This window comes from Clytia hemisphaerica, unplaced genomic scaffold, assembly GCF_902728285.1.
Source record: "Clytia hemisphaerica strain Z4C2 unplaced genomic scaffold, Clytia hemisphaerica genome assembly, whole genome shotgun sequence".
NCBI classification, from domain to species: domain Eukaryota; kingdom Metazoa; phylum Cnidaria; class Hydrozoa; order Leptothecata; family Clytiidae; genus Clytia; species Clytia hemisphaerica.
In genome coordinates, this window is record NW_027104338.1 from 242,203 (window position 1) to 267,142 (window position 24,940).

At 34.9% G+C, this 24,940-nt stretch overlaps 2 protein-coding genes across 6 annotated transcripts; both read left to right on the top strand.

Moving 5' to 3' along the window:
- The first annotated feature begins 226 nt into the window (after positions 1-226).
- On the top strand, positions 227-22,099 carry LOC136817801 (beta-lactamase-like protein 1). 5 transcript variants are annotated; one of them, XM_067074119.1, is made up of 12 exons: positions 227-476; positions 936-995; positions 11,886-12,328; positions 12,679-12,831; positions 13,744-13,851; positions 14,338-14,459; positions 17,045-17,326; positions 17,685-17,796; positions 19,156-19,231; positions 19,981-20,139; positions 20,680-20,792; positions 21,191-22,099. In XM_067074119.1, the coding sequence occupies exons 2-12, from the start codon at positions 971-973 to the stop codon at positions 21,533-21,535; spliced, it is 1,938 nt and encodes a 645-aa protein (XP_066930220.1). In that variant the 5' UTR covers positions 227-476; positions 936-970; the 3' UTR covers positions 21,536-22,099. The 5 variants fall into 5 exon arrangements, with proteins under 5 accessions (XP_066930220.1, XP_066930218.1, XP_066930219.1 ...); XM_067074117.1 differs by lacking the exons at positions 227-476; positions 936-995 and adding an exon at positions 3,117-3,267; XM_067074118.1 differs by lacking the exons at positions 227-476; positions 936-995 and adding an exon at positions 4,087-4,138.
- A 1,311-nt stretch (positions 22,100-23,410) lies between these two features.
- Positions 23,411-24,274, top strand: LOC136817857 (ficolin-1-like). Its single transcript, XM_067074190.1, has one exon. The coding sequence runs from the start codon at positions 23,411-23,413 to the stop codon at positions 24,272-24,274; it is 864 nt and encodes a 287-aa protein (XP_066930291.1).
- The last annotated feature ends 666 nt before the right edge of the window (positions 24,275-24,940 follow it).

The window sequence follows — 24,940 nt, forward strand, 5'->3', positions numbered from 1 at the left end:
TATACGTGCGGCGCAGTACGATACTGACTTGAAATGTTCTTATAAAAAACACGAATTCATCAACATTAAAAAAACAGTGTTTTTTCTTTAAGTATTTCATTTTTGTGACTTTTTCCTTCATACTTTGTTTTATAATATTTTTTGTACATTTTGGGGGTCTTTTTCTTTATTCTCTATTTCATACCGTAATTTTTATTTAACTATTTCATGATTACCCCGTTTATTTGTAATTCAAATTAAGAAAAACTGCGCAAAAAATTACTCAAAGAGAATAGAGAGAGCAACCGATTTTTGAGGGAAAACAAGAGAAAAATGAAGCATCGCTCCTCTTCCAATTTACTTTTACTCGTTGCTTCTCATCGTCCGTAAATTTATCTTTTTGGCATAAGAAGAGAACATATTTGAGCTTTTTTGTTGGTTTGAGCTTCTTAATTTGAGACTGAGTTTCCTACCCTATAAGAGGAGACACCTCAGTGGTAAGAAATTTTAGCTTATTCTTTATTTGACATACTTACTGGCCAGAATTTCTTCCCGCCAAAATTATAATCCGGACATAGGCTAAAATGAGTACTCGCCAAATGATCCCTTAAAATGCCCCCTTTTCCCCCTTTTTCAGCAAATTCTTATTTTCCAACATTAGCAATATTCTTCCGGTGGCAATATTTAAATACGAACAATGGTCAAGTTACTGTGCTAGACGCACCAACCGGATCGGCAAAAATATTAACCGAACGTTTAAACTTAAAAAGCTAACTTGATTATTAAGTCTACATGCCTTATTAATAGAAGACCAAAAGAAATAAGATTCAGAACATCATTCAGTTAGTTCTTAACGAAATATCGTAAAATGGAGTTGAATTGGCATCATATTATTTTATCTGAATGTGAGAAAAAACAGTTTTTTTTTAAAGGCTCATATTATTCTTTACTTTTAGGATTCAGTGCCATCTTTTGATTTTGTATTGGCGGCATGGAGGAGGATGATGAGACACGAGGTATCATTAAACTTTTATTATTCATCTCCGGGGCACTACTTAAGGTATGCGACCTACCGTAGATGCATCCTTTTTAGGAAGACTTTCTAAAGCAGAAACTTTCGTGAGATCGAAAATTTTATGGATTGAAACTTTGGTCTTTCGACTTATTTGGCTTTTAAACTGGCTTAAAAGTGCCATAAATTTTAAATTTAATTCGAAGTTTGAAGTTTTACGAATTTTCCCGATTATAAACTTTAGAAAAAAGGGCTAAAATTTTCGAAAAATCTTAAAAAAGTTTATGCTGGCAAAAGTTTGTACGCTTAAAGTAAGTTTGGCAGTTACTTTTAAAATTGTTCCCGGTTATTTGCGATAACAGTTTTAAGTTTAACTATTGACCTGTAAAGGACTGGTGCAAGTATTATTTACGGTTTCGATTCGCTGCTTTGATTTTGTGTCCGCGCTTTTTAACTATCAGCCACATAGTTCTATTTTTACCTGACGCAAGGCTGGGTACAGAAATTTATAAATTCACTTGACAGGGCTTTGTGCTACAAATGAAATTTTCTTTTGGACACGTTTAACATTAACAATTCTTCTGAGTAATTTGAGCGTTCGGTGTTCCAAATAAAGAGTACTTCCTAATTTTTTTCTCATTACACGTCAAAGTCAAATCTTTTTCAACCTAATCTTTTACATCAATAAAGTTTTGATGTCGTAACATAAACCATTTTTCTATAACTTGAATTGTAATCATTATAACGTCAGAGTTTCACTTAAAAGTTCCAAGGATTCATTTTGACTCTACTATAGACTATGTTTATACGCAGATTTTAGTCATCTTTATATTTTTCCTGGATTCCTTTTCTGGATTACCGGCCAGTATAGTTGCTATTATTTCTTCAAAAACCTATAGTTAGGGGATTGAAATAAGAATGTGCGACGGGACATCCATATAGCACGCACGCAAAAGAATTTCCAAGCATTTTACACCCCTTCCATTATCTCAGCCCTCGTTTTCGAGGATTGGGTGGCTTAGCTGAAAGATTTTCGGGCTTACGTGTAAGGGTAGTTGAACCCGACTGAGGATGCGGCACATCAAAGGTCGACTATCTTTCATCCCCGATGATAAATTGGTCCGCTCTCTTTAAAGCTTTTGTGTGGACGGCCGCCAATCCGCCATCAGAATATCAGATAAACGTTTTTTTGCTAAACCTTCCTCTCCCCTCTTCACTGCTTACGTACTATATTAATATATTGGTGGAAAGATATAAGAGAGGGACAAACTAATGGACTTTCCAAACATACTCTCAAAATTAAAATACAAGAGAGGATGAAAATAAGAAATCTCAGGCGCAATTTTCAAATGATCAACTCTGAAGATACAAATGACACTATGGCACCAAGTGGTGTATAATGTTGAACAAATTTGAATATTTTAAAGCGATTTTCCACTTTACACCACTCACCATCAAAAGCACTTGAGCACCAACACGTTAACGGAAGATGTTTTGTTCATTTTCAAACTATTGCTATTTAGTCTCCTCAGAACTCACCTCAGACTTCTTTTAACTATTGAACTTTATACTATGGTAGCTTCGCAAGCATCGATTTTGAAATTATCAGAACATGAAGACAAACGGATTTAAATTTGTTAAGGTGAACAAGCTCGGCAACATTTAGATGACTGTTACATTTTCTATAAAAAAAACAGGATAGAGTGTACATTAGGCAAAGAAAATTTAAATTAATGCGTAAAAAACTTTCGTGGAAATCACCCTTTTCCATAACAGTATAGTCTCTTTAACTCGAACCCCTTTAACTCGAATGGCTTCTTAATTCGAACAAGTTGTATAATCCCTTCAATTAACAATTCCATACCTCAAAATTCCCTAAAATCGAACAAATTTTCGTTCCCCTTGCGTGTTCGAGTTATGGAGAATCCGCTGTTTTCACTTTTTTTGTGTTTACCTTGGTTATAATTCATCCCCAGTCCCTCTGCTCGTTATCTCAGGGTATTTACTTTATAATAAACTGAGGAAGTGAATTTTCAACCAAAAGTGGGCGAGGCATCAAATCAACAGTGTAAAGAATGGATAAGTTTTGAAATTTCTAACGTAAATATCATAATATCTGCAAATAGCTAATTTTTTGCACCGCCCTTTTGCATTATAAAAGCTACCTGAAGTAGGAGGTGCAAAGTTGCAAGGCCAGATCTTGGATGGATGTATAGAGGTTAACTACAGCATGAATCTTGCGAAGAACCAAGTTGAGCCTTTGGAAATGAAAGAAGGTATTTCTATTTACAAAATTGTCAATCGAATTTGTGTATCTAGGTATTTTGTTTTGTGCTTTTTGCCGAGTGAATGGAAAATCATTTTGAGTAAGCATGCATCAAGGAATTGTGGCTGGCTGTTTTGTGGATTTTAACTGTACTATTTGGGAGTGAAGTGCTGTTAATTTTATTCTCGGCCTCACTTTGGAAATCAATGACTTTGAAGCCTAGAAAGAATTTTTGTATGTGTTGACTTTCAATTGCTTGGACATAGTTTAGACTACCTGTACAAAGAGGAAGGAATAACGATGTTTTGAAAATTGCAATTTAACCGGGGGATTATGATCTTCTCCCGAACTGTGTTGAATGTCTCCAGCTGAACTCAAGTTTTTCGATCCAATCTAAGATTTGTTCGATAGCGTTTAATGGATTAAATCTAAAATCATTACACGGTTTTTTTATAAGAACCAGTAAATTGCGGCGCAAAATCTTTTGGCTTAAATGTTCTTACGATGTTCTTTACGCCTAATTTCTTCACTTACGAACATAAAAACGGGTTAAAAATCTGGTAAAATCAGTACTGTCTTAGTAATTTTCTAAAATCTGAGGCTCGGATTACTCTTAATTTGATCTTAGGTTTTGACTAATTATCAGGCTCGTGTCCTTATGAAATTGTTCTTACAAAAAAAGCGTGTAGTTTTGTTTTTGTTGTTTTTGGGTTTTCAGATTGATTTCTACTTCTTGTTTTGTGCGATGATGAATTTTCGATGAATTTTTCTTTGTCAAATGTTATTGATTTCATTGGAAGTTGAGGAATAGGATAGTTTGAATTTTACTGCTCGTCCGCTCAACATGCCTTCAAATAACAAAATTCATAGACTGGCTACAGGTAAGTTGACAAAATTGTGAAGACGTGGGACTTTTGGCCTGGGGGGATACTTAAGAAAGTGAAGGACACGGATATTGGGGTACCCTTATGGGTGCCCTTTTGATCAGGAGACTCTGAACATTATCTTTACAGTGGTTTATAATATTATATTAATAAAGCTCATTCAAACATTTCAAACATTTGTTAGAAAATGGAGGGTACGGTATGTGTCGCCCTTAAGGGTACCTTTTTTGGATTTCCAAAGTCCCGCTAAGGGTCGGAAAAATCAGAAAATCAAATTTCAGTCCCACTAAGGGTCGGGGAAATGGAAAATTTAAACTTTTTACCCCCGGAAAGATCGAAATTTGGTCAAAATTGGTCAAATTTATCCCATTAAGGTTCGTAAAATTCACAAAATTTTCCTTTTGTTTTCTACTTTTTAGTCCCGGTAAGGGTCCAAGGGTCAAAAGGCTCCCGTCAGCTCGCAACCCTAGTACCCCCCCCCCCGGTTTTTTTCGCTCTAAATATTTTGAAAAGCTCCATTCGCAGTAGTTGATTTTCGCGAAATGCAAAAGTATCGCTCATTCTATATTGCTCATTTGCGTAAGTAAAAATCCGAGGCTGATATTCTGGGGATTCAGAAATGGGGATTCTTGAATTAGATTAAATTAAATTTTTGTCTCGCGTTCGGATCTAATTGTCTTTATATAGAAAGCCTATTGCATGTCTGCATTTCGAATTTGGGTTATTTAAAATTGTAATTTATAATTTTCATAATTTTGACGAAGTCCACGTGCTGCCTGTCCTCAATCGAAACTCGTTATGCAGATAAAACTGATGATTAATGCAGATATATGATATCCACATACAACTATATTTACCTTATGCAACTGTCATATAAATTTATCCCTGGGATATGCCAATCAGTTTCTGTCCCTCTGTATTTCAAATTCGATGAAATGCACATTACTAAATGAAATTGGGTAATATCAAAAGATGTTTATTTTTCCAGAAAAACATTGTAAATTTGTTATTATGCATTGTTAACCGGTTACTTTTTCGAAGCGGGCTACACGACTTTTTGCGCAATGCAATTGGTTCTTTTCGCATGACGACGGGCCTACATTGTCCAGAGTTGCCCGTCGTTAGGAAAATTCATTGTGACGTCACTTTTTCAAAGGAAAATGAACAATGCGTTGACATCATTTCTCTCATTTTTTATTTCTGACGTCAGAAATTATAGCAATTTTTTATCTCTTTTCGCTTGTTTATTCTGCTTTATTTCGCTATCTTTCCTGGATAAAGCGCTAAAAATCAATCAAAGTTGAAGGAAACGGTTAACAAATACAATAATGACCGGTTTTTTTCGGGCTGTACTGAAAATATTGCCCTCGGTCAACGCAACAACCTCGCAAGCTCGGTCGTTACTTGACCTCGGGCAATATTTCTCAGTACAGCCCTCACTAACCGGTCATTATTGTATTAATATTAAGTAGAACGACTTAAAATTGAGTAGTAATTGACTTGGATGTTTTACTATAAATTTTTTTTTGATAGCACTCACAAAGATTTTTTTTGAGAACGAAAAATTTCATAGAAGATTAAACAGAGTCTATAGATTTTATCTTTAGAATTATCAATCGTTTCGTTTTTGGTTGACAATTTTCATACTTGTATGATGATGGAAGTTTGATTTTAAAGTTTTTGATTTTTTTACTGAGTTTATTATATCGACAGGATGTTGTTCGTTGAAGATGACTATATTTATTTCGTATCACACCATAACGGCGGTGAAGGTATTACCCATTTCTGAATTCATGATATTCAGACGTAATGTCATGATGTAATGTTCTCTACAAAAAACACTCCGGTTTATGGTACTGGCAAATTTTAAACAATCTTTCTTAAGCTGAAATTTCTTGAATTTGCCACTCCTGGCACAAACCGGGGTATTTCCGTAGAAAACATTCACATCTTGAATATGATGAATTGATTTCAAGCTAAGAAAAGATGAGGATTTTTATGTCAAAATTGTACCGTTATTTTCTACAGACAAACTGTATAAATAATTTAAATACTTAAAATACTTCAAAGTGCTGTTTTTTGGACCTACCTCCGGGTGCCCCGGTGGAGGTCCTATAAATTAACCCATGTCCGTTCGTCCGTCCGTTCGTTCGTTCGTTCGTCCGTCCGTCTGTTACCAGCTTTTCTCAGGATTGGCTCATTAGTTTTTTCTGATTTTTTGCACAATGATGCAAAATGGCAATGCCCAGAACGTGACGGAGCCCAATTTTTGAGAAAAAATTTATTTGGGCAAATTTGGGCCAAAAACTACCTAAAAATAGGGGTTTTTGGACTTTGTGCAAAATCCTGTCATTACTTTTTGCTGATTTTTTGTACAAAGATGGAGGGCAAGATTCTCTAAAGAATGGCTGAAGTGGTTTTTCCCGGAAAATTCTTATTCGCCTTAAAAAACGGATTTTCATATTTTGGGGGAAATTCCCTTTAACCAAATAAGAAAATATAGCTTTTGTTGACTCATTATTTTTTTCTGATTTTTTGCACAATGATGCAAAATGGCAATGCCCAAAATGTGACGAAGCCAGATTTTTAAGGAAAATTATTTTGGGCAAATTTGGGCAAAAAACAGCTTAAAAGGTTTTTTGGGCCTGAATGGTTCAAGTGATTTTCGTATTTGGGGAAATTCCTTTTTACCATTTTACATTATTCAACACACAAGCTTTATTTTTCCATTCTGAATTTTTGTACAATTATTGTCACTTTTTTCTTATTTTCATCTGATGTTAATCATTAGGTAGGTCCATTCAGCATGTTGCTTGTTTCTTGTTGAGTAACGCATGAATAACTTACCAATAGTAAAAATACTTACCAATTTACCTTTTTTTCTGCTTTCAAATCCTAATTGGGACTTAAACTTTCGCAGGATAGACTGATTTTGGAGTATAAGGAAGACTGAAAGAAATTATTTGTGACATTTTCATAAGCTTTGTGAATTGCCGGTATAAGGTTTGTTTGGAACAAACTAAGTATGGCAAAGCTGTAATTTCAAAAAGATGTTTCATATAATGTAGGATGAAACTCTTCAAGCTGTTTTATTTGATTCACAGGCTGATTAAGTGATAAAATATTTTTCCATGCCACTTGAAAGTTTGTATACCTTGTGAAAAGTTAAATTCTTTACTGCTACAGAAACCTCTCGATGTCTTGATTTGGCTGTCTGCTAGATAATATCTAAGTAGCACTGAATTCGAAAAAATAATTTGGCTGTTCCATTTAATTTCAATACTAGAGGCGACTAACCATTTCAAGCCAAACAAATTTTGCGGACATCTCATGTAATAATAACGAAATTTACTCCCGTGTATGTATGAAAAATGAAACGGTCCAATTTATAAACGAGTCGTTCTTTCGCACTATAATCTCTTTTTAATGATGTTTCATCATAAGAATGTTAGCTCCAACTTGCAAGAACGATTGATGAGTGGGCTAAAATCTAGTTTCAAACCTTAAACGAAAAACAAAAGAATATTTTGATGATAGCTTTAAAAAATTTCACCCTGAAAATCTAGAAAAATCATGAACGCCCAAGGCTCATTAAAAGAACTTGTATATATTTGCACTTTCCATTCAACTTTTTAATTATTTCGGCACGCCCTGTTTGCTTTAGATATTACATCCCAGTTGCTTTAGCCGGTTTTCTGACTGTACTGGCAAAACTTGTCTATGTTTACCTAAGTTTTCCAAAGCAATTCATAAAGTCCAATCATCAAAATCAAATCATTAAAATTTAGAAAGAAAACTTCAAATGAATCCTACGCTGGATTACGCAGGATTAAGTTAATGCGTATTTTGTGCAATATTTTACTTAAAAGGTTATATAAGCAAGCAATAGATGTACGTTCAACAAGTAGTTTGATATATTCAAAATATTTAGAATATTTTTCCAGGAGACTCCACGACTAAAAGAATGCTTCGCTCCATTAGAACGCTTTGAAGGTAAACGGACCAATCAGTCACAAGATCAGTCAGAACGAATTGTGATGTGACGTCATAAGCTCCTATATAGTGGCTGATGACAAAAGAAGATAACAGAGAGTGTCAATTTCGCAGTAAAAGTACTGGTTACCTTATGGACTAGTACCGTTACTTCCATTTAAGCTCTCTCGTAACTGGTTCCTCTAGTAACAACCTGAACTTGCTTTACATTGATTGATATAATGCTTCGTTTTTCCTTGTTTGGGTGTGTTATAATACATGATAGAACGGCTTCCTACTTCAAGTATTTGAAGAATTTTTGATTTTCTACCATTAAAGGGTCTACAATGACTTTCATGTTTGAAGTGTAAATTCCCTTACCAAATTTCGATCGATTTAGTGAATGTGGTTTACACTTTAATATATGAAGGCTTTCTCTTTATCATTTGAGTGGTGGTATAATCTGATCTTCCGGTGTTTTACGAAGGTTCAAATATTGATTTGTTTACATTCGCCTTAATACCACACCGACGCACGTATGGATATAAAAAGCACACAAGTGCTTAAAAACGCACATTTAAAAAGTGCAATTTCCTTCTATCATACAGGCAATATTAGATTATTGAGTTGTAGTTTTTTTGAGTGTCAGGGCTGATTCATATAGATCTTTGCGGTGTTGTTTCTGTCAAGTAATTTCGCTTTTGGGCAACCTTTGTCATAGAATTTGTATATACGAGGTTCTGGCTTGGTGTTAATATAATTGTTCATTTGAAATGGGAAAGAAATCGGGTTAGTATCATCATTTATTTATCGTAGCTTTCATGCTCAAACTCACTGCCATCTTTCGGTATTGTCATTAAAATCGCAACCGAGAATCCGCGATTGCGAAATATATAATGAACAAATCTATGTATCTTATTGTTTTGTAAGGAAAATGTAGTAGTAGGTAGTCCACAAGAAGTACGATTCTTTGGAGTAAGCCAGCAGCCTTTACTTACTCCATTTTATCTTTTATTAACACTGTAATCTCTTCCTAGTGAATTTTCCAATTTAAAGTCAACTATTAAGATAACTCTCTGGTCATCAAATAAGCCATTAGATGAACATTGATTCACCTTCTCGGTGGAAAGCTCGTCATAACGAAATTTCTTACCGACATATTTTTATGGTGTATTTCAGACTTATTTCCTCTAAAAAGCCGACGCTACTGCAAAACATAATTCGTCGGTAAAAAGTAAATTTCTAAAAGTGATTCGACTTTGATTTTTATTTTGAACATGGAAAGCGATCCTGAAAGCAAAAAAGAGGAATTTTTTTTCTCAAAGGTTATTGATAATGATGATGGTGATTGTGATTGCTATTTGATAACGTTTACTTTTTCTCCTTTTACAAATATTGAGGAGAATCGGATACTTTCTTTATTTCTTGTGTCTTGTTCGTTACAATATATATATACTTGCTTTATCTCACATGATTTATCCGTTTGAACATAATTCTTGCTATTTAGTGGATTACTTCCGTAATTTCGTGAAGCCTTACGATTCTATCGTTTTAAACAAAACAAAATGGACTGGAGAGGTCTTAACTGAAACTTTTTCAAACATACCATGAATGAATACGTAGTAACGTTTCTTCTCCAAACGTCAAAAATTTCATTAAAGACGGACTAAAAAATATTGGACATATCCAAAATTTGAAATCTGGACATCTTGAGCAAAAGCTGTTGTACCATACTATTCATAATTATTATTCATAACTTTTAGGACCTAGCTGATGGGTCACCAAAAGTGTTGACTCTTGAACCGGGATTTCAGTTTCACCAAAGATGATGATGATTCACCAGTTGTCTACTCCCTTCTCACAGACCCCATGGGGCTCCCTCTCACTGGAAAAATGGCTAAAATAAAGTCCCCAGTCGAAAATTTTATCCAATTTTTTGTCCCCACTGAAAATATTCAAATAAACAAAATATTGTGCAATTTTTTTAATCCCTACTGAATTTTCTGACTTGAAAACAATATGGAATTCAAATCCCAGCCAGCCATGAAATTTACTTTTACCTGAAAAATTCCTACCTTGTAAAGGGTGTGTATAGTTTGTGTCTAAAGAACTCCTGTACTTTACTGTTTTTCTTGTGAAAGAAAATATTTTTATAATTCCATCATATTGAAAATGTACTGAAATAAAAATGAGCTGGATCCGCAAAAAGAAATTTCAATATTATACTTTAACAGTTTGGTTCGATAGTATAGAAAATAATGGGTCTATTCGAGACATTGCTACTTAAAATAGGGTCAGTGCCACTTGAACGTGGGTAAATAACAAAAACAACGATTTGACTTAAATTACATTATTTGTTATGTCGAAGTCAGTTTTCTGTTATACTACCCATAACATTTTCTATCATATATTTATTTAGCGATACGATCATAAAAGCCATACAAGTTACCCAATTTGTTTGATTTTGATATGAGTTGTCTTTTTAAATACATAATCTTTTTAATTTGGTTTATTTTTGTTTTTGCCGTGTCACTATAGCTTATTTTTGGAATGTAGGGTTATCTGTTTCGACCGTGATCAAGGTTTTTTTCGGAGTATTTTGAAAGTTTTTCCTTTGAGTTTTTTAAAGGTTTCCTTTTTCCAGGATTGCATTATAGAATAATTTGAATGTTGTTTTTAAAAATGGCAGATCAGTATTTTCGGGATGGAAGATTCCCTGAAAGCCATCTGGAGATTTTGATTTAGCAAACTCTATAGTAGTCAATAGTTTAAACCATCGTGCAGAAGCTTTGAAATCACGGCTATATTCCAGTCTCCATAAACTAGATACCAGGGGGAGGGACAAAGATCATTCAAGTTTTTGAGAATCCCTATCATAGAGCAGAGACAAAACTAAGATTCTCCCAAGGGCGGATGAAAACGTTCGAGATATGCATGGAGATATTCAAATAATACATCTTTTCGACCGTAGTCGTGCGGGCATTTTTTTGTCCGCTTTTTTTCGCACCAATAGACAATAGAAAAATGCGTCAAGAAAGGATTGGAACGGTTTTAGTGGGATAAAGCGAACAAAAAAATGCCCGCGCGACTACGGTCGAAAAGGTGTATGCAAGGTCCAGTGTAATTCTATCGACGAAATTTCGTGTCAAAACGAGAATTTCTAGAAAGATTTTCACAGCTTCTCGAGCTAGCGCCATACGGTACTTTAAAAAATAAGAAGCTAAAAGCTGTTCACCCTTTTCGATACTAATGAAAAAATCAAAAAATATTTAAAGCTATCTAAAGTCGCAATTCATGAAATTGTTTTCGAAACATTTTCATTTAATAAAGAAACTTTGGAATTTGTTGATAAATTGACCTCCTTAGTAGTTAGATTCTTTAAAAATTGTTTTTTGTCGACTCTGTGTATGCTTGATGCAGTGACGTGGTAGGTTTTTGTGTTTCAGTGAAGTTTACCACTTTACCACTTGATTGAAACAGAAAACTTTACTTTAAACGCTATGAGAGAAAACTTTAACTAAAAGGATGACGCGAAGATACTTAATTTCAGTTGACTCTCTCTAATACGATCTTCAAGGGACCAGGAAATTTCCTCGAATTAGAGAAAGATTAGAATTACAGACAATATTTTATACTACTTTCCATACCTCAATTCGAATTATAGAAAATTTCGAATAAGAGAGTTGCCTGGATTTACCAATAACAATTCTTAACTTCGAAGGTTAGTATTACTTTTATTCTGAACACAAATATCCTGTCTTTCTCTCTTCAGATAAACTGTTGACTTCTGTGGTCCACATGATGGAATCAAACGGCACCGCCCACCCACACCCACACCCACACCAAGACAGTAAAACCAATCCTGCTTTCCACTTTACTAATGGTGATATGACCATGTCAGAGAGCAACAAAAACTTCAACAATAATGGTGTTCACAAACCACGAAAATTCTCACTACCAACTGGAAACTCATACCCTGCCAAAGCTCCTTTAGATCGCATGGCGAGTGTGGCCAGCTCTCAATTCACAACTGCAAATAGCGTCTTACGATTGGTCAGTGATGATCGAGTGGACGGACATACTAAACCGAAAACTTGGTTTGCGTTTTGTAAGAGGAAGTGGCCATGGATTCTCTTGTATTTTAGCGTGGTTGGCATTATTGTTGCCTTGACGACTATGTATGTGTTGGAGAAACGAAATAACGATTTTACTGCCGTAAGTTTAGCTTTAAAACGAAAAAGTCGATAGTTTATCACAGACCAGATGGTGCCCCGCAACCTAGAAAAATTTTGTTAAAAAACCCTTTTATATGAGAGTGGCCAAGTAGTTTGATGATAAACCAAATCGAGGTGTGAGGTATAACTGTCCTATATGGAGGTCTGAGTGTGAAAAGATTTGGCCCTTAGGATGGCTGTGAATTCAGACCTTTAACTAAATTGGTTAATAAAGGAACTTATTTCGACAAGGAAGCAATTTTGGCGAGAACTAATCTTGCAATTACCAAATTCACCAGAATTAGTTCTCGCCCAGAATAACGAGTTCACTGTTTTCTTTCACGTTTTCAGACGATCATGAAGGGGAAAGAAATAAAGGAGCCATGTTTCGAAAGGGAATACGCAAGATATATTCCAAATGTGAAAAGAGAAGCAGAAATAATCAAAGCCATAATCAAAAGTAAATTGTTGATCAATCGTCAATTCGATGGGAAAACGACACAGGTAAGTTTGAATGATGTTCGTACACGTTTTTTATAAGAACAAACTATATACTTTAATCGGTTTAAATTTCGCGAGATTAAATTTCGCGAAGCAAAAAAATCGCGAAATTTTCTGGATTTAATTTCGCGAGTCAGTTGCGAATGAGCCTGAAAATAGCTGCAAATGGCTTTTTTTGCCACAGATGAAGAGTTTTGACTGGTTCCTCCACCGAAAAAGAGATTTCAAAAACTTCTCGTGGATTTTATTTTTGAGAGACTTAATTTTGCATAAAAAAGGCAAAAATTCGCGAAAATGTGAAAGTTAATCCGATTAAAGTAAGAACATGTCCAAAATGTTAAGAGCAAGTTAAAAAACAGTTCAAGGCTTTGTAAACTCTGTAACACCCAATATTTCTTAGAAAAATGGACAAAAATTGTGAAAATAAGAACCGTTGATAATATATTTGAAGCTGAAAACATCTGAAGGCTTCAAAACTTTGGATGTTCTTATAAAATTACTTGACATGTTCTCGCGTTACACTGCTAACATCGGTGGCATCAGAATATTAATTTCAACTGCTGGAAGAAAGTTCCTATATTTCGAATGTAATATTATCGGAAAAATATGCTTCTTGGTTTTCCACAGTTTGAAAAAATTACGCTATGGTTTTTTTTTAATCAGATTAATTTTGGCGACATTAATTTTTTTTTGTGTTACAAATTTTAGCCTTTTTTGCATCAAATCAAGAAATCGTATGAAATTCAATTCAGAAACATTTCGCTTTTTTGTCTTTCGGTAAAATTTAATTACTCCAATGAAAGTACTTCACCTAATAAAACCACGCCTAAGAATTGCGTCGTAACTACAGCCTTTTTCGAGGAATTAGTTGTTAGTAGTAGCAAGGTATGACTTATTATGTTTTTAAATTTTCAGGCATACACAATCAAAGTGAATTACATGGGGAAGGAGATATGGTCTGACAAAGAAAACGCAAATTTTTCATCGAAATTTCCAATCGCTAGTCTCACTAAGATTTTCCCGGTAGGTACGTTTTTCGTAGTGCTTTATATACATTCAATCCTTTCTCATCTGGACCTGTAAAATTCAAATTCTTCTCTAACTTGAAGAAAATTCTTAGCTCTTTAAAAATCATTCTATTTCGTCTCTATTCACAGTAAAAATTAAAAAACTCCACCATGACTGTTAAAAAGCTGCAATTTTCCATCAATTGATGATTGAGATTTTCACCGTCAATTTCACCGTCAAAAGTCACAGTGATTTTTTAAAATTCTTTATCCCCTTAAACCAGATCACTCGGTCTTGATTCATCAATTTGAGTATCAAAGTATCGTTCTTACCCATAACAATCCAAAAGTTCCCTCAACAATCAAATGCTTTTTCTGGGCACTGATTGGTCTATTTAGGTCAATTACATTTTGAGCTTCTACCAATAAAATTGATTTGATTGTAAAGGAAGCTTTCGGATTGTTATGGGTATGGTATGTTATGTGGGCTTTTTCACTTCAGGTCTTGATGCTGCACATGTTGATAGCTGATGGTACAATCAAAAGTATCGACGATGACGTCACAAAATATGAACCGTTGTTCGACTACAAAAACCCTTTCAATAGGAAACGAATCACCTTTAGGTACCTTATCGGCCCTCTTTACACCAGCTCTAATTTAACACCGGCCCCTTTTACGCCGGCTCTTATTACGCCACAGCCTGATTTTGGGCTTACGCCAATTAGGGCCGTAAAAAACGCCAAAATTTATTAGAATGGCTATTGATGCTTCAATTTACTTTAAATATCACTTTTCAGTAGAAAACTGATAAAAATTCCATTGAAAACCCATGATTTTTGAGAAGTTTTAGATATGGAGTAAAGCAATTGATAATTTTTTATCTTTGTATCATACCTAAAATCCTTTAAATAGAGAAAAATGGTCAAAAATTAACTCCACTTTTAATTAAAATTTGCAGAATTTTGACCCTTTTTATACTGGCCCTTTTAACGCCGGCCCTTATTACGCCAAGAGCCTAAAATAACCCCAATAAGGGCCGGCGTAAAAAGGGCCGATAAGGTATTCAATCTAAAGTCTGTCCAGATATAATTGGCAGTGGAAACAAGAATGCCTGTAACTTTTGATAGTCAAATATAATTATGGAAATTTTTTTTGCTTGTTTTAGAGAATTAAAAGTGCTATATTTGAATGTATTTTTAGTTGAAAAATTTGCGATTTTTAGCGGTTAAATTTGCGATTATAAAAATTGAGCTTTTTTTCTAATTATGCTATAACGTTCATTTTTACACCAGTGGTAGTTCAACCTTAGGTTAAGAAGTTTGTTAAATTTCAAGGCGAACAGAAAAGTCCTTCGGAAGATATGGGACCCGAAAAACCCCTTGGTAGCACTTTTCTGTGAAATATCAAATCTCCAACTTATTACTAAAAACGGGGGTTATATTATCTTTTTTGAGCAGTGCAATTAAAAGTTGGAAAGTGTTTTAAGTGTTGGTGCATTGGTATTATTGGTATCATTATTTCGAAATGAAGTGAAATCACAGTATCATTGTTTTTATTGAAAAGATAAGCATGAACTTATATTGCCTTTGTTATTTTTAAGTCATTAATAGAACTTTGCTAATTCACAAAACACTAAACACAGTTTGGCTATGAGGTCATTAAAGAGATCGTAAAATGTGTTATGATCGAAAAACTGTTTTATCATATCACTACCCCCGTTTTTAGTAATAAGTTGGAGATTTGATATTTCACAGAAAAGTGCTACCAAGGGGTTTTTCGGGTCCCATATCTTCCGAAGGACTTTTATGTTCGCCTTGAAATTTAACAAACTTCTTAACCTAAGGTTGAACTACCACTGGTGTAAAAATGAACGTTATAGCATAAGTAGAAAAAAAGCTCAATTTTTACAATCGCAAATTTAACCGCTAAAAATCGCAAATTTTTCAACCAAAAATACATTCAAATATAGCGCTTTTGATTCTCTAAAATAAACAAAAAAAATTTTCATAATTATATTTGACTATCAAAAGTTACAAGTATTTTTGTTTCCACTGCCAATTATATCTGGACAGACTTTAGTCTTTATAACCCAGATATCGAAAGATAAAGGGTTTCCCTCTGTATGATTTGTCATAATTGAAACATTTGTTAAAAAGTGGCAATCAAAGCAGAGAATCGGTACACACTAAAGCGAATGACCCACGCCAACTGGGTAGAGCACTCTATATGATTTACCTACGCAGTAATAATCTGAGATTATTGGCTTTACTTTGTATTCAATAAAGCTACAGTTGAATCTCCCTAATTCGAACTCGAACGGGGAATCTTATTTGTTCGAATAACAGAGAGATTCAAACTATAGAGAGTATTTTAAAAGGGTTTCTCACCGACGGTAACTTGGAATAGGTTCGAATAATTATAGAATGATTCGAATAATACCGCACCGAAAGGTAAATACAGTTGAATCTCCCTAATTCGAACTCGAACGGGGAATCTTATTTGTTCGAATAACAGAGAGATTCGAATCATAGAAAGTATCATAAGAGGGTTTCTCCTTTACAAGAACTGAGAATTAGTTCGAAATATAGAAAGATACGAATGAAAGAAGTGCAAATAAGCGAGAGTCTACTGTTGAAAAACTTAGGAACCAAGCTTTATGACTTGTGTTTTATTTTTCACGCATAGCTTGATGTATGCAAAGGACTAAATTAATAATTTGGGAACTTGACACGTTGTTAGTATGTGATATAGGTTTTTTATAAGAACATCTAAACTTTTCGAAGCCTTCGGATATTCTTAACTTTTTGAGTTTTGGGCCTCAAAATGTTCTTAACATGTTCTAATTTTCCCCATTTAGTGAGTACTTTATTCCATTTTCTTAAAGAATCAGGTGTTTTAGAATCCACGAAGCCTTAAAATGTGCTTGTTAATATTTTGGCCATCGAAGCCTTATGTTCTTAAATATTTTTTTAATATGAAATAACGTGTGCGCCAACAAATTCGGTTTACGTTATTCCACTATATGCTACATTTACGTTTGCTAACGAAGATAATGTTTTATCTTATATTCTCAGATATTCTCTCTAATAAAAATCAATTACAAGATCATGCAAAATCTGTAATTTAAATGTTTTACTGACTGACCTTCAAACTTAAACTTTTCAAAAAAGATAACTAAGTGATAGTGATAGTGTTTTTTCCCTTCTAGACATTTAGCTTGTATGATGTCTGGACTACCACGCGAAGCTCCTTGTCTTAATTTCACTATAACCAATTTTTGTCCGATATCTGATGAAGAAATGTATAAGCGTGTCCGAAATATCACTCTAAGCACGCATCCCGGACATATACCAGCATACAGTAACCTAGCATTTGGAATTCTGGGAAGTGTTTTGGAACGGTTGAAAAATACAACTTCGTCGCAATGGATTATGGATAATATTATCAACCCGTTGAATATGACTGAAACGGGCTTTGATATTCTGGAAAGGTACATATTATCACTGTTCAGCATTTTCTCATCATTGGAATCAAAGATTCAAGTTAACTTCAATTTTTAAAGTTCTTTCTTTGTGCTCTGAGTAGCAGACCTCTATTAGAAACTATACGAGAAACTGTTTTCTCTAGAGGCTTTGCAGAAGCCTAGCTCTGAGTGTAAAAACCCTTTCCAAAATCAACTTGACGAGGATTTGTCCGTGTATTTGATATATGTTACAATTAGCCGGATTTCTTCTATTCAAATCGATCCCCGCCCAAGTTTAAATTATTGCTGTAAAGTGCTAGCAAGTTAATCATTGTGTTTTAATCATGTCCTTTTATGTCTCTTGTTATGTCTCTTTTATGTACAGGCGGAGGGAGTTTCCCGAAAGCATAGTAGACGGTAAACTGGTAGATATTGTGAACTGGGGATGGTTAACACCCACTGGTGGACTTTATTCATCATCTAATGATCTTGCCAAGGTTTGTTTTGTTTTTCTTTGCTTTACAAATCTACCCTTTTGAATATTTGAAAATTTAATGTCTATAGTGTTTTTTTACTTGAAAGTTAAATTTGACAGTTTACGTTCGAACACCATCACTATCTGACCCAATAATGGCATGACCGTCACAACTTGCCCTAAAGCTCATAGTGTGCAGAGGGGTCTGAACCCCCCCCCCCATTAATATTTCATCCCCCCCTATAAAGGTATCTCCCCTATTGTTAAAATTTTTTGATCCCGCACCATTTACAGGGGTCCAAGCCGGGGTTCAAACGCTTTTGTTCAAACACAAAATTTTCAAACATTTTTATTGGCAATAGTTAAAAAACAAGGAAAAACAAAATCTGATTCAAAACAGAGTGCAGTGAGAATAAATCAGATAAGTCGAAATTATGTGATATTAAATTTTATTGACTTAAATTAACATATAACATAAAAAAAACATTTTTTTAACCAAAAGTTACTGTCCCCCCCATTTTTATTTGATCCCCCCCTATAAGCTCAAACCCCCCATTTTAACTGGAAAATTGCCCATCCCCCCCTATAAAGCCTTCCTTGAAAACTCGGATCCCCCCCCCCTTAAAAAAGGGGGGGGGGGTTCATACTATGAAAGCTTCGCGAGGTGGTGAATACATAAATCCAATGAAGTATAGCCGACTAGAAGTGAATCTTTTAGCCACTTATTTTCTACCTGAGTTTCGCGACCCGATTGGTTTTCACGCAAATATTTGATTAAGAGTAACATCATTTATAGAATTTTGCAAAATGTGTCACGCAAAACAAAGAGCTACAATGTCGGACAAAATATTAGGCAAAAAGAATTAAAATAAAAAAAGTCCCCCCTTTCACCCCCAAAATCAATGTTGATGGATGGAAGAGGTTTGCAATCCTTTTCAAACTTCTTTCCAACATTGAATCGGGGGTAAAGAGGGGTTTAGGTCTGATTAAGGGAAAAAATGACTTTTGCCAATATATTTTGTTCAACATTGTAGATTCAATCCGACATCTAAAATGCAAAAAAAGTGAATTTGAAGACTCTTCGTGAACAGAAATTATGTGAACTACAAAAAAAACTGCGCGAATGCATGAATTTGGAAAGAAATTGTGTGATTGTGTGATTTGAAGGACTGCTGGGGGCCTCATTCAGCTAGGTATTACAGACGGAAGGTGGATTAGGAAAGAACTTTGGCTCGCAACCTCTCTCATTTTTTGGATTATTTACAAAAACTTACTTTAAAGCAGCTATTCATTGGCCGAGTTTGCCCCAATATTGGTCGGCCCACTACGCTACTGGTAATATCGAAATATATTACAGGTTGTCGTTTTTCTTGTTTTCCAGCTTGGACTTCTGTTTACTGGGAATAAAACACTACCAGGGCTTTCAAAGGAAACAATACAAAGAATGCTGACACCAGGTCTGTAGCTAGAAAAACTTCTTTATTTTTTATATTTCATGATTTGTGTATTTGTGTAGGCTTAAAACTAAAAAAATTAAGAACATTTTGAAGGCTACAAAAATTTAGCTTGGTCGAGTGACTTCTTACAATCGCTAGCTCAAGCGTTAGTTTTTAATTCAAATTTTAGTTTAAATTTGATCTAAATTGATTTCATCTCTCGTATAAAAATAACTAATTCAGTTTCTTAAACTCAAAAACACAGACGGACGGGAATTTTAAACACGATATGATGCATCCCTAAATTAAAACATTTCAGATGGGATGCGTGCAGCCTAAGACTAACTCTGTCTCAGCATTCGATTACTTAGGTCTACTCTAGCGTAAATTAAGATTCAGCCGATAGACACAGGGTCCGGGGGGGGGCAGCTGGGCAAAAGTACCGACGGGTAAGTGCGGGTCCTAAGGGTACCTTTTCCAACATGTTTAAAATGCACTGTAAGGGTCGGAAAAACTAGAGATGCACTGTAAGGGTAGAAATTTCAGAAAATTCTCGAAAAATTTTGATATTTTGACCTAAAATGCTAGAATTTTTGGGGGGAAATGCACTCTAAGGTATGATTTTGACTGATTTTTGCTGCACTGTAACGGTGCAATTTTAAAAGCCAATTTTTGGCCCGCACATACCGTCAGTCCGCAAACCCAGTGCCCCCCCCCCCCCCGGGCACAGGGTAAATATTCGATGGAAGAACTATTTTCAATTATTTTAGAATACATATGGGCGGATGGCGAAGCTCAAGGATGCCCTTTCGAAATCAATAAAGTGGACACAGAACTAAAGAAGAAGATTGACTACTTGGTATATAGTAAAGATGGTTCCATCTTCGGCTATGGTGCCAAATTCAGCATCGTTCGCGAACTTCAATTAAGTAAGTCAATTTCAATTAAAATCATTTACTTTGGGGCATCACAATCGGATCTCTAATGTCACCCAGGCAGGGCTGAAATACACCAGACTTTTAATCGAGAGACGTCTAAAAAATATTCAGAACACAAAACGACGTCAAACATTTTTGAAAATGAAGAAGGAAAAATGAACTTTTTATCCTTTGATGCTGGGCCCGGTTGTTCAAAAAATCAATTTGATTAAATCCCGATTAGCGCTAATCGCGATTTAATCCGAACTTAAGCTAATCGGCCGCTAATCCACTTTTGAACAACCGGGCCCTGGTGACTTCGTTTTTGGTGTCTTGATTTCAGCTATAATTATTTGTATCGAAAGTTTCATCCTTTAAGTTGGCCCGTTGAAGTGAAAAAAACGAAGACTTTTCAATTTGAACCAGCTACCGATTAAAGGTCATTAGCTCTCACTTTGAAACTAAAATGGTCTAACCTATGATGTTTCTTAAATTTAGAACCTCCGAAGAATGGTGAGGATCTTGTAATAAAATATTTGAATCTATTTCTAGACATCAACGTACTAGCTGCTCACGTGGACGGCTCGACCAATCACATTTGGTATGACGTCACCAAGATCTTTGTCAAGGCATTTGATGATCTTCTGAAACGCAAAGGAGATAATGTAAGTCAAACGTCTATCCACTTTACCTTATTTTGGTGGACACTTGCATTGGTGGATTTCTAAAAATCTTAATCCGCCAAATCTGCCTAATTTTCGGTCAAAATTTCTTTCCTTAAGGTATTAAGGAAATATAATAATAGTATTATTGCATCGAACTGTTCTGAGTGGAACAAATTTAAGGAGTTTTGATTTTTCTTGTATTCTCTTCCTCAATTTATCTCAAACTTGCATTTGAATCTCTGGGTAAAATAAAATACCTTTTTTCAGGCCACTAAAAACACATTAATGTTTGCTGCTGGCATCCATTAAAGGACTCGTGCTCCTTATAAGACTTGGGTATGTACTACCTGCGATTAGATGAGGCTAATATAATAATTGCTTTGATTTTTTGTTTTCAGTATCGGCTCCCAGCAAATCCTGAGCGTTTCATTGGTTCATACAAGCTGACATCTTATTGGCCAATCATCAAGTCACCTTGTAACATCACTTTGGAAGATGGTATGCTTTTTCTAAATCTTGAATGGATGAAAGCCCCATTGACTGGCACAGACAATCCATTAATGTTAAAAACAGGGAATTACCAAAAACTTGTTAATAACCATGCTTGTGTGTTATTAGGCCTGGGCCTCCTAAGAATGGAATTTCATTTTGATCCAGCTATAGATGCTAATGACTCGTTACCAGGATTTTATGTCAATGGTATTTCGTTTTATGGTTATGTGAGTTTTGAACGGATCAAATGATATTTTGGTTTGCGTTTGTTTATTGAATAGTAAATAACGAATTTGGGGTCACCTTTCAATCGATATGTGGCTGGTGGTGTTCGCTTTGGCTCGCCAGTTAATGAAGATATTTTGAAGACATGAAGGTTGTCCTTACAGTAATGTCTGTGATCCAGCCCCATTGAATTTCGACTCTCAGACACACAGCAAATTATGGATATCTGGAAGATAACTAATCCAAAAACTTTAGTTTTACAGAAAAACTGTTGTAAGTTGACCGTGGATATTGGACAATGACTTTTCTAATAAAGGAAAAGCAAAGTGACGCATGGAGCGTTTATTTTAAGGAGTACTATACGGTGTGCGATGGTTTAGTTGGCCCCTATCATATTTTTAATCTGTTAATGGCATTTTCTTTGATCAGATTATTTTATTTTCGCGAGTCAGTGTCTTCTTGAAATATCTTGCTTATTAATTCAAACAACGTGAAGTTCAAGCACAGAAGCGTTTTCATTTTATTTGAATAGGATCAATCAATTTAAAGAATTTACACAAATATTTGCTTTTATCGGCGATCCAAAAAATATCTGCAATCTGGTTGGTTAAGAAGAGTACAATGTATCTTGTATTTTACATGTAAAAAATATAAATTGACGAAACGATGTTGTTGTATTGTAGCGGTAGCAGCAATCTAACGTCACTTTGCTACAAAAGTGCCCTGCGCTTTTTTCCAACACAAAAAGTGCATTTTTTGGGTCACCGATAAACCAGTTATCAGACATTTGCTCGTACTATATGGAAATATTTCACTCGTTCCGGATTTTCCGTATATTTGTACGGAAAAATCTCGGAACTCGTAAAATATTTCTCATATTGTACTCGCAACTTTCTGATAACAAAATAGAAAATTCTGGGTTTTGGAAAAAATACTTCTATTTTGAAAATCTTGCACGGATTTTTTCTAACAAATGAATTATCGAAGAAATTTTAAAATTCTCGAAAAAACGAATTTTAATCAAATATCAATCCAATTAAAGTAGATATCATTAAAATTTAGACACGTGTTCATTGCGAGTTGTCAATTGTACTGTGAGTAATTTTGCAGGCCATAGTTTTATTTTTACCAAAATGATGCTTAAGGAACTTTAGTAGTAAAAAAAATTGACTCATTTTTGATATACTGTCGTCAAGAGAACCAGATTACACCTATACATCCCTTCTCTTTAACATTATGAATTATGAATGGATACAATTATCGACTTTTCATCGCGAAAACATTTCTTGTCATTTGCCGTGATATAGAAAATCAAAAGTCATTACGTCATTTCTCGAGATTTCTTAACCAATCGAAATACGAGCGCGGGAAACTGTGGTCGGTGTCCCCTGGTAACCAAGTTTGTTTTTTTAATTTTTCCAGGGGGTAAAAAGTTATTCCAAAATTTCCAGGGGGTAAAAGACTGGATTTAGTTCGTCCACCGTCAAGTGTAAGGTGCAGAGATAATTTTTCCAAGGGTTATTTTGCAAATTTTGCCATTTTCCAGGGGGTATCCACACATCTCCAAGAATGTCTTCTTGACTTGAAAGGGTTCGTGCAACCCCCTGTTTGAATTTTAAATGGTACATCCCATTGAATAAACAAAACTGTTTGTCATTCATTCAATATGTATTTCAGTATACGATACATTTCGTTTTAAATACTATTTATTAATATATAATTTTTATGAAAAAAATCTTGAAATTTGAAATTATAATATCAAAGTATATAATTGATTGGTGTATACATACAGTACACTTACGTAAAATATGTTTGGTTTTAATTTGTTTTTGACGTGTTATCTACTATGGACGTTCAATTCAAATAATGTTTGTTATGCAGTTAATGACTATTATTATACAATGTTTGAAAACACCGTTATCAAGGGTATGGATCCAGTTCTGGAGACAAACACCACTTCTGTCTTGGAATGTCAACTCTTATCTCAACATCCAACACGCTTTATGATCAATGTTCTTAAAGTATTTGACCATTGGTATCATTGTCGCATATTTATGAATAAGAAAAGCCCAAAAATGGACAAGGAATATTTTCAAGATCATACCAATAGCACGGTTTATATTTTAGATAAACCAAAACCAAAGGATTGTCAAGATTGGAAAACTCTTGGATACGACAAAGATGGATTATATGACATTGTTATTGATCGAAAATCGGTTCAGGTTTGGTGCGATATGACCAATTTCGATGGTGGTTGGATTGTTTTTCAAAAAAGATTCAACAATTCTGTTGATTTCAATCGCGATTGGGAAGAATATAAAGATGGTTTTGGTCAAATTAATGGTGGAGAATTTTGGTTGGGCAATGAACATCTTCACCGATTGACTTGGGGAAAATCTGTTCAATTCATATTCGAAGTGGAAGATACAGATGGAGTCACCAGATATGGCCGACACGACAGTTTTTTCATTTCGTCAGAAGATGATTTTTATCGCATGAGCTCAGATATGAGGGTAATGGATGGTATGGGTGGTTTCGGTTTAGTGAAAGGGCAACCATTTTCAACAACTGGTTCGGACCACGATAGCTGGCCCTATGGCAATTGTGCTGACCGCTTCCAAGGAGGATGGTGGTATAATGACTGCGGGACGGCTTTTTTTAATGGAATTAATGATCCTTCAGTTGAATTTTATGGTATTCGATTTACCGCATGGAATAATTTAAAGGATAAGGTGCGAACTAAAATGATGATTAAAGTTGCCTGAAATGATTTTGGATTCGGACGGGGGGGGGGGGGGGGGGTTTGACTGAAAGTCTGCTTTGAAGAAGAAAAATGAAGACATGACATTTTTTATAATGGGCTTTTCCAGAATAAAATTGAATATGGGGGGGTGGGGGTGGAGGAATTTACCCCGTGACTTTGGACTTTCTGGACAGCAGGTCGAACCCCTACCCTTCGAACAAGCATCAGTTGACCCCCCCCCGGACATTCAAAATTACCCTCAATTAGAGCAAAATTATACCCAAACAGAGAAAGTTTAACCCCCCCCCCTCAGACAAGGTAAATTTGCATATTCTTCACTACCCCTCAGACAATAATACTTTAGGCGTACAAACTTTGGCAAGCAGAAACTTTCGCAAGGACGCAAAGTCGTGAAATTCACGACATTTACTTTCGCGAATCTAACGGAAAAATATTTTTCACGAGCATAAATTTTCGCGAATCAAAACGTAAAATTGAGAAATTTCACTTCTTGGACTGGCTTGAAGCATTTGTCTTTGACTCGAGTTTTGACTTATTAGTCTTTTAGAAGGCTAAAAAGTGTCATAAAAGTTACATTTTATTCAAAGTTTGAAGTTTTACAGATTTTCTATCTTGTCAAGAATTTTTCGCGAGCATACAGTAAACTTTCGCGAATGGCCCTTCCTAG

What these genes read in the sequence shown, in the direction of transcription:
- LOC136817801 (XM_067074116.1), top strand. Translation starts at nt 5,856, where the DNA reads ATGTTGTTCGTTGAAGATGACTATATTTATTTCGTATCACACCATAAC. An exon ending in GGCTTTGATATTCTGGAAAG is followed by an intron (nt 17,327 to 17,684) that starts GTACATATTATC and finishes TTTTATGTACAG; the next exon opens with GCGGAGGGAGTTTCCCGAAA. An exon ending in TGAAACGCAAAGGAGATAAT is followed by an intron (nt 20,793 to 21,190) that starts GTAAGTCAAACG and finishes TTTTGTTTTCAG; the next exon opens with TATCGGCTCCCAGCAAATCC.
- LOC136817857 (XM_067074190.1), top strand. Translation starts at nt 23,411, where the DNA reads ATGTTTGAAAACACCGTTATCAAGGGTATGGATCCAGTTCTGGAGACA.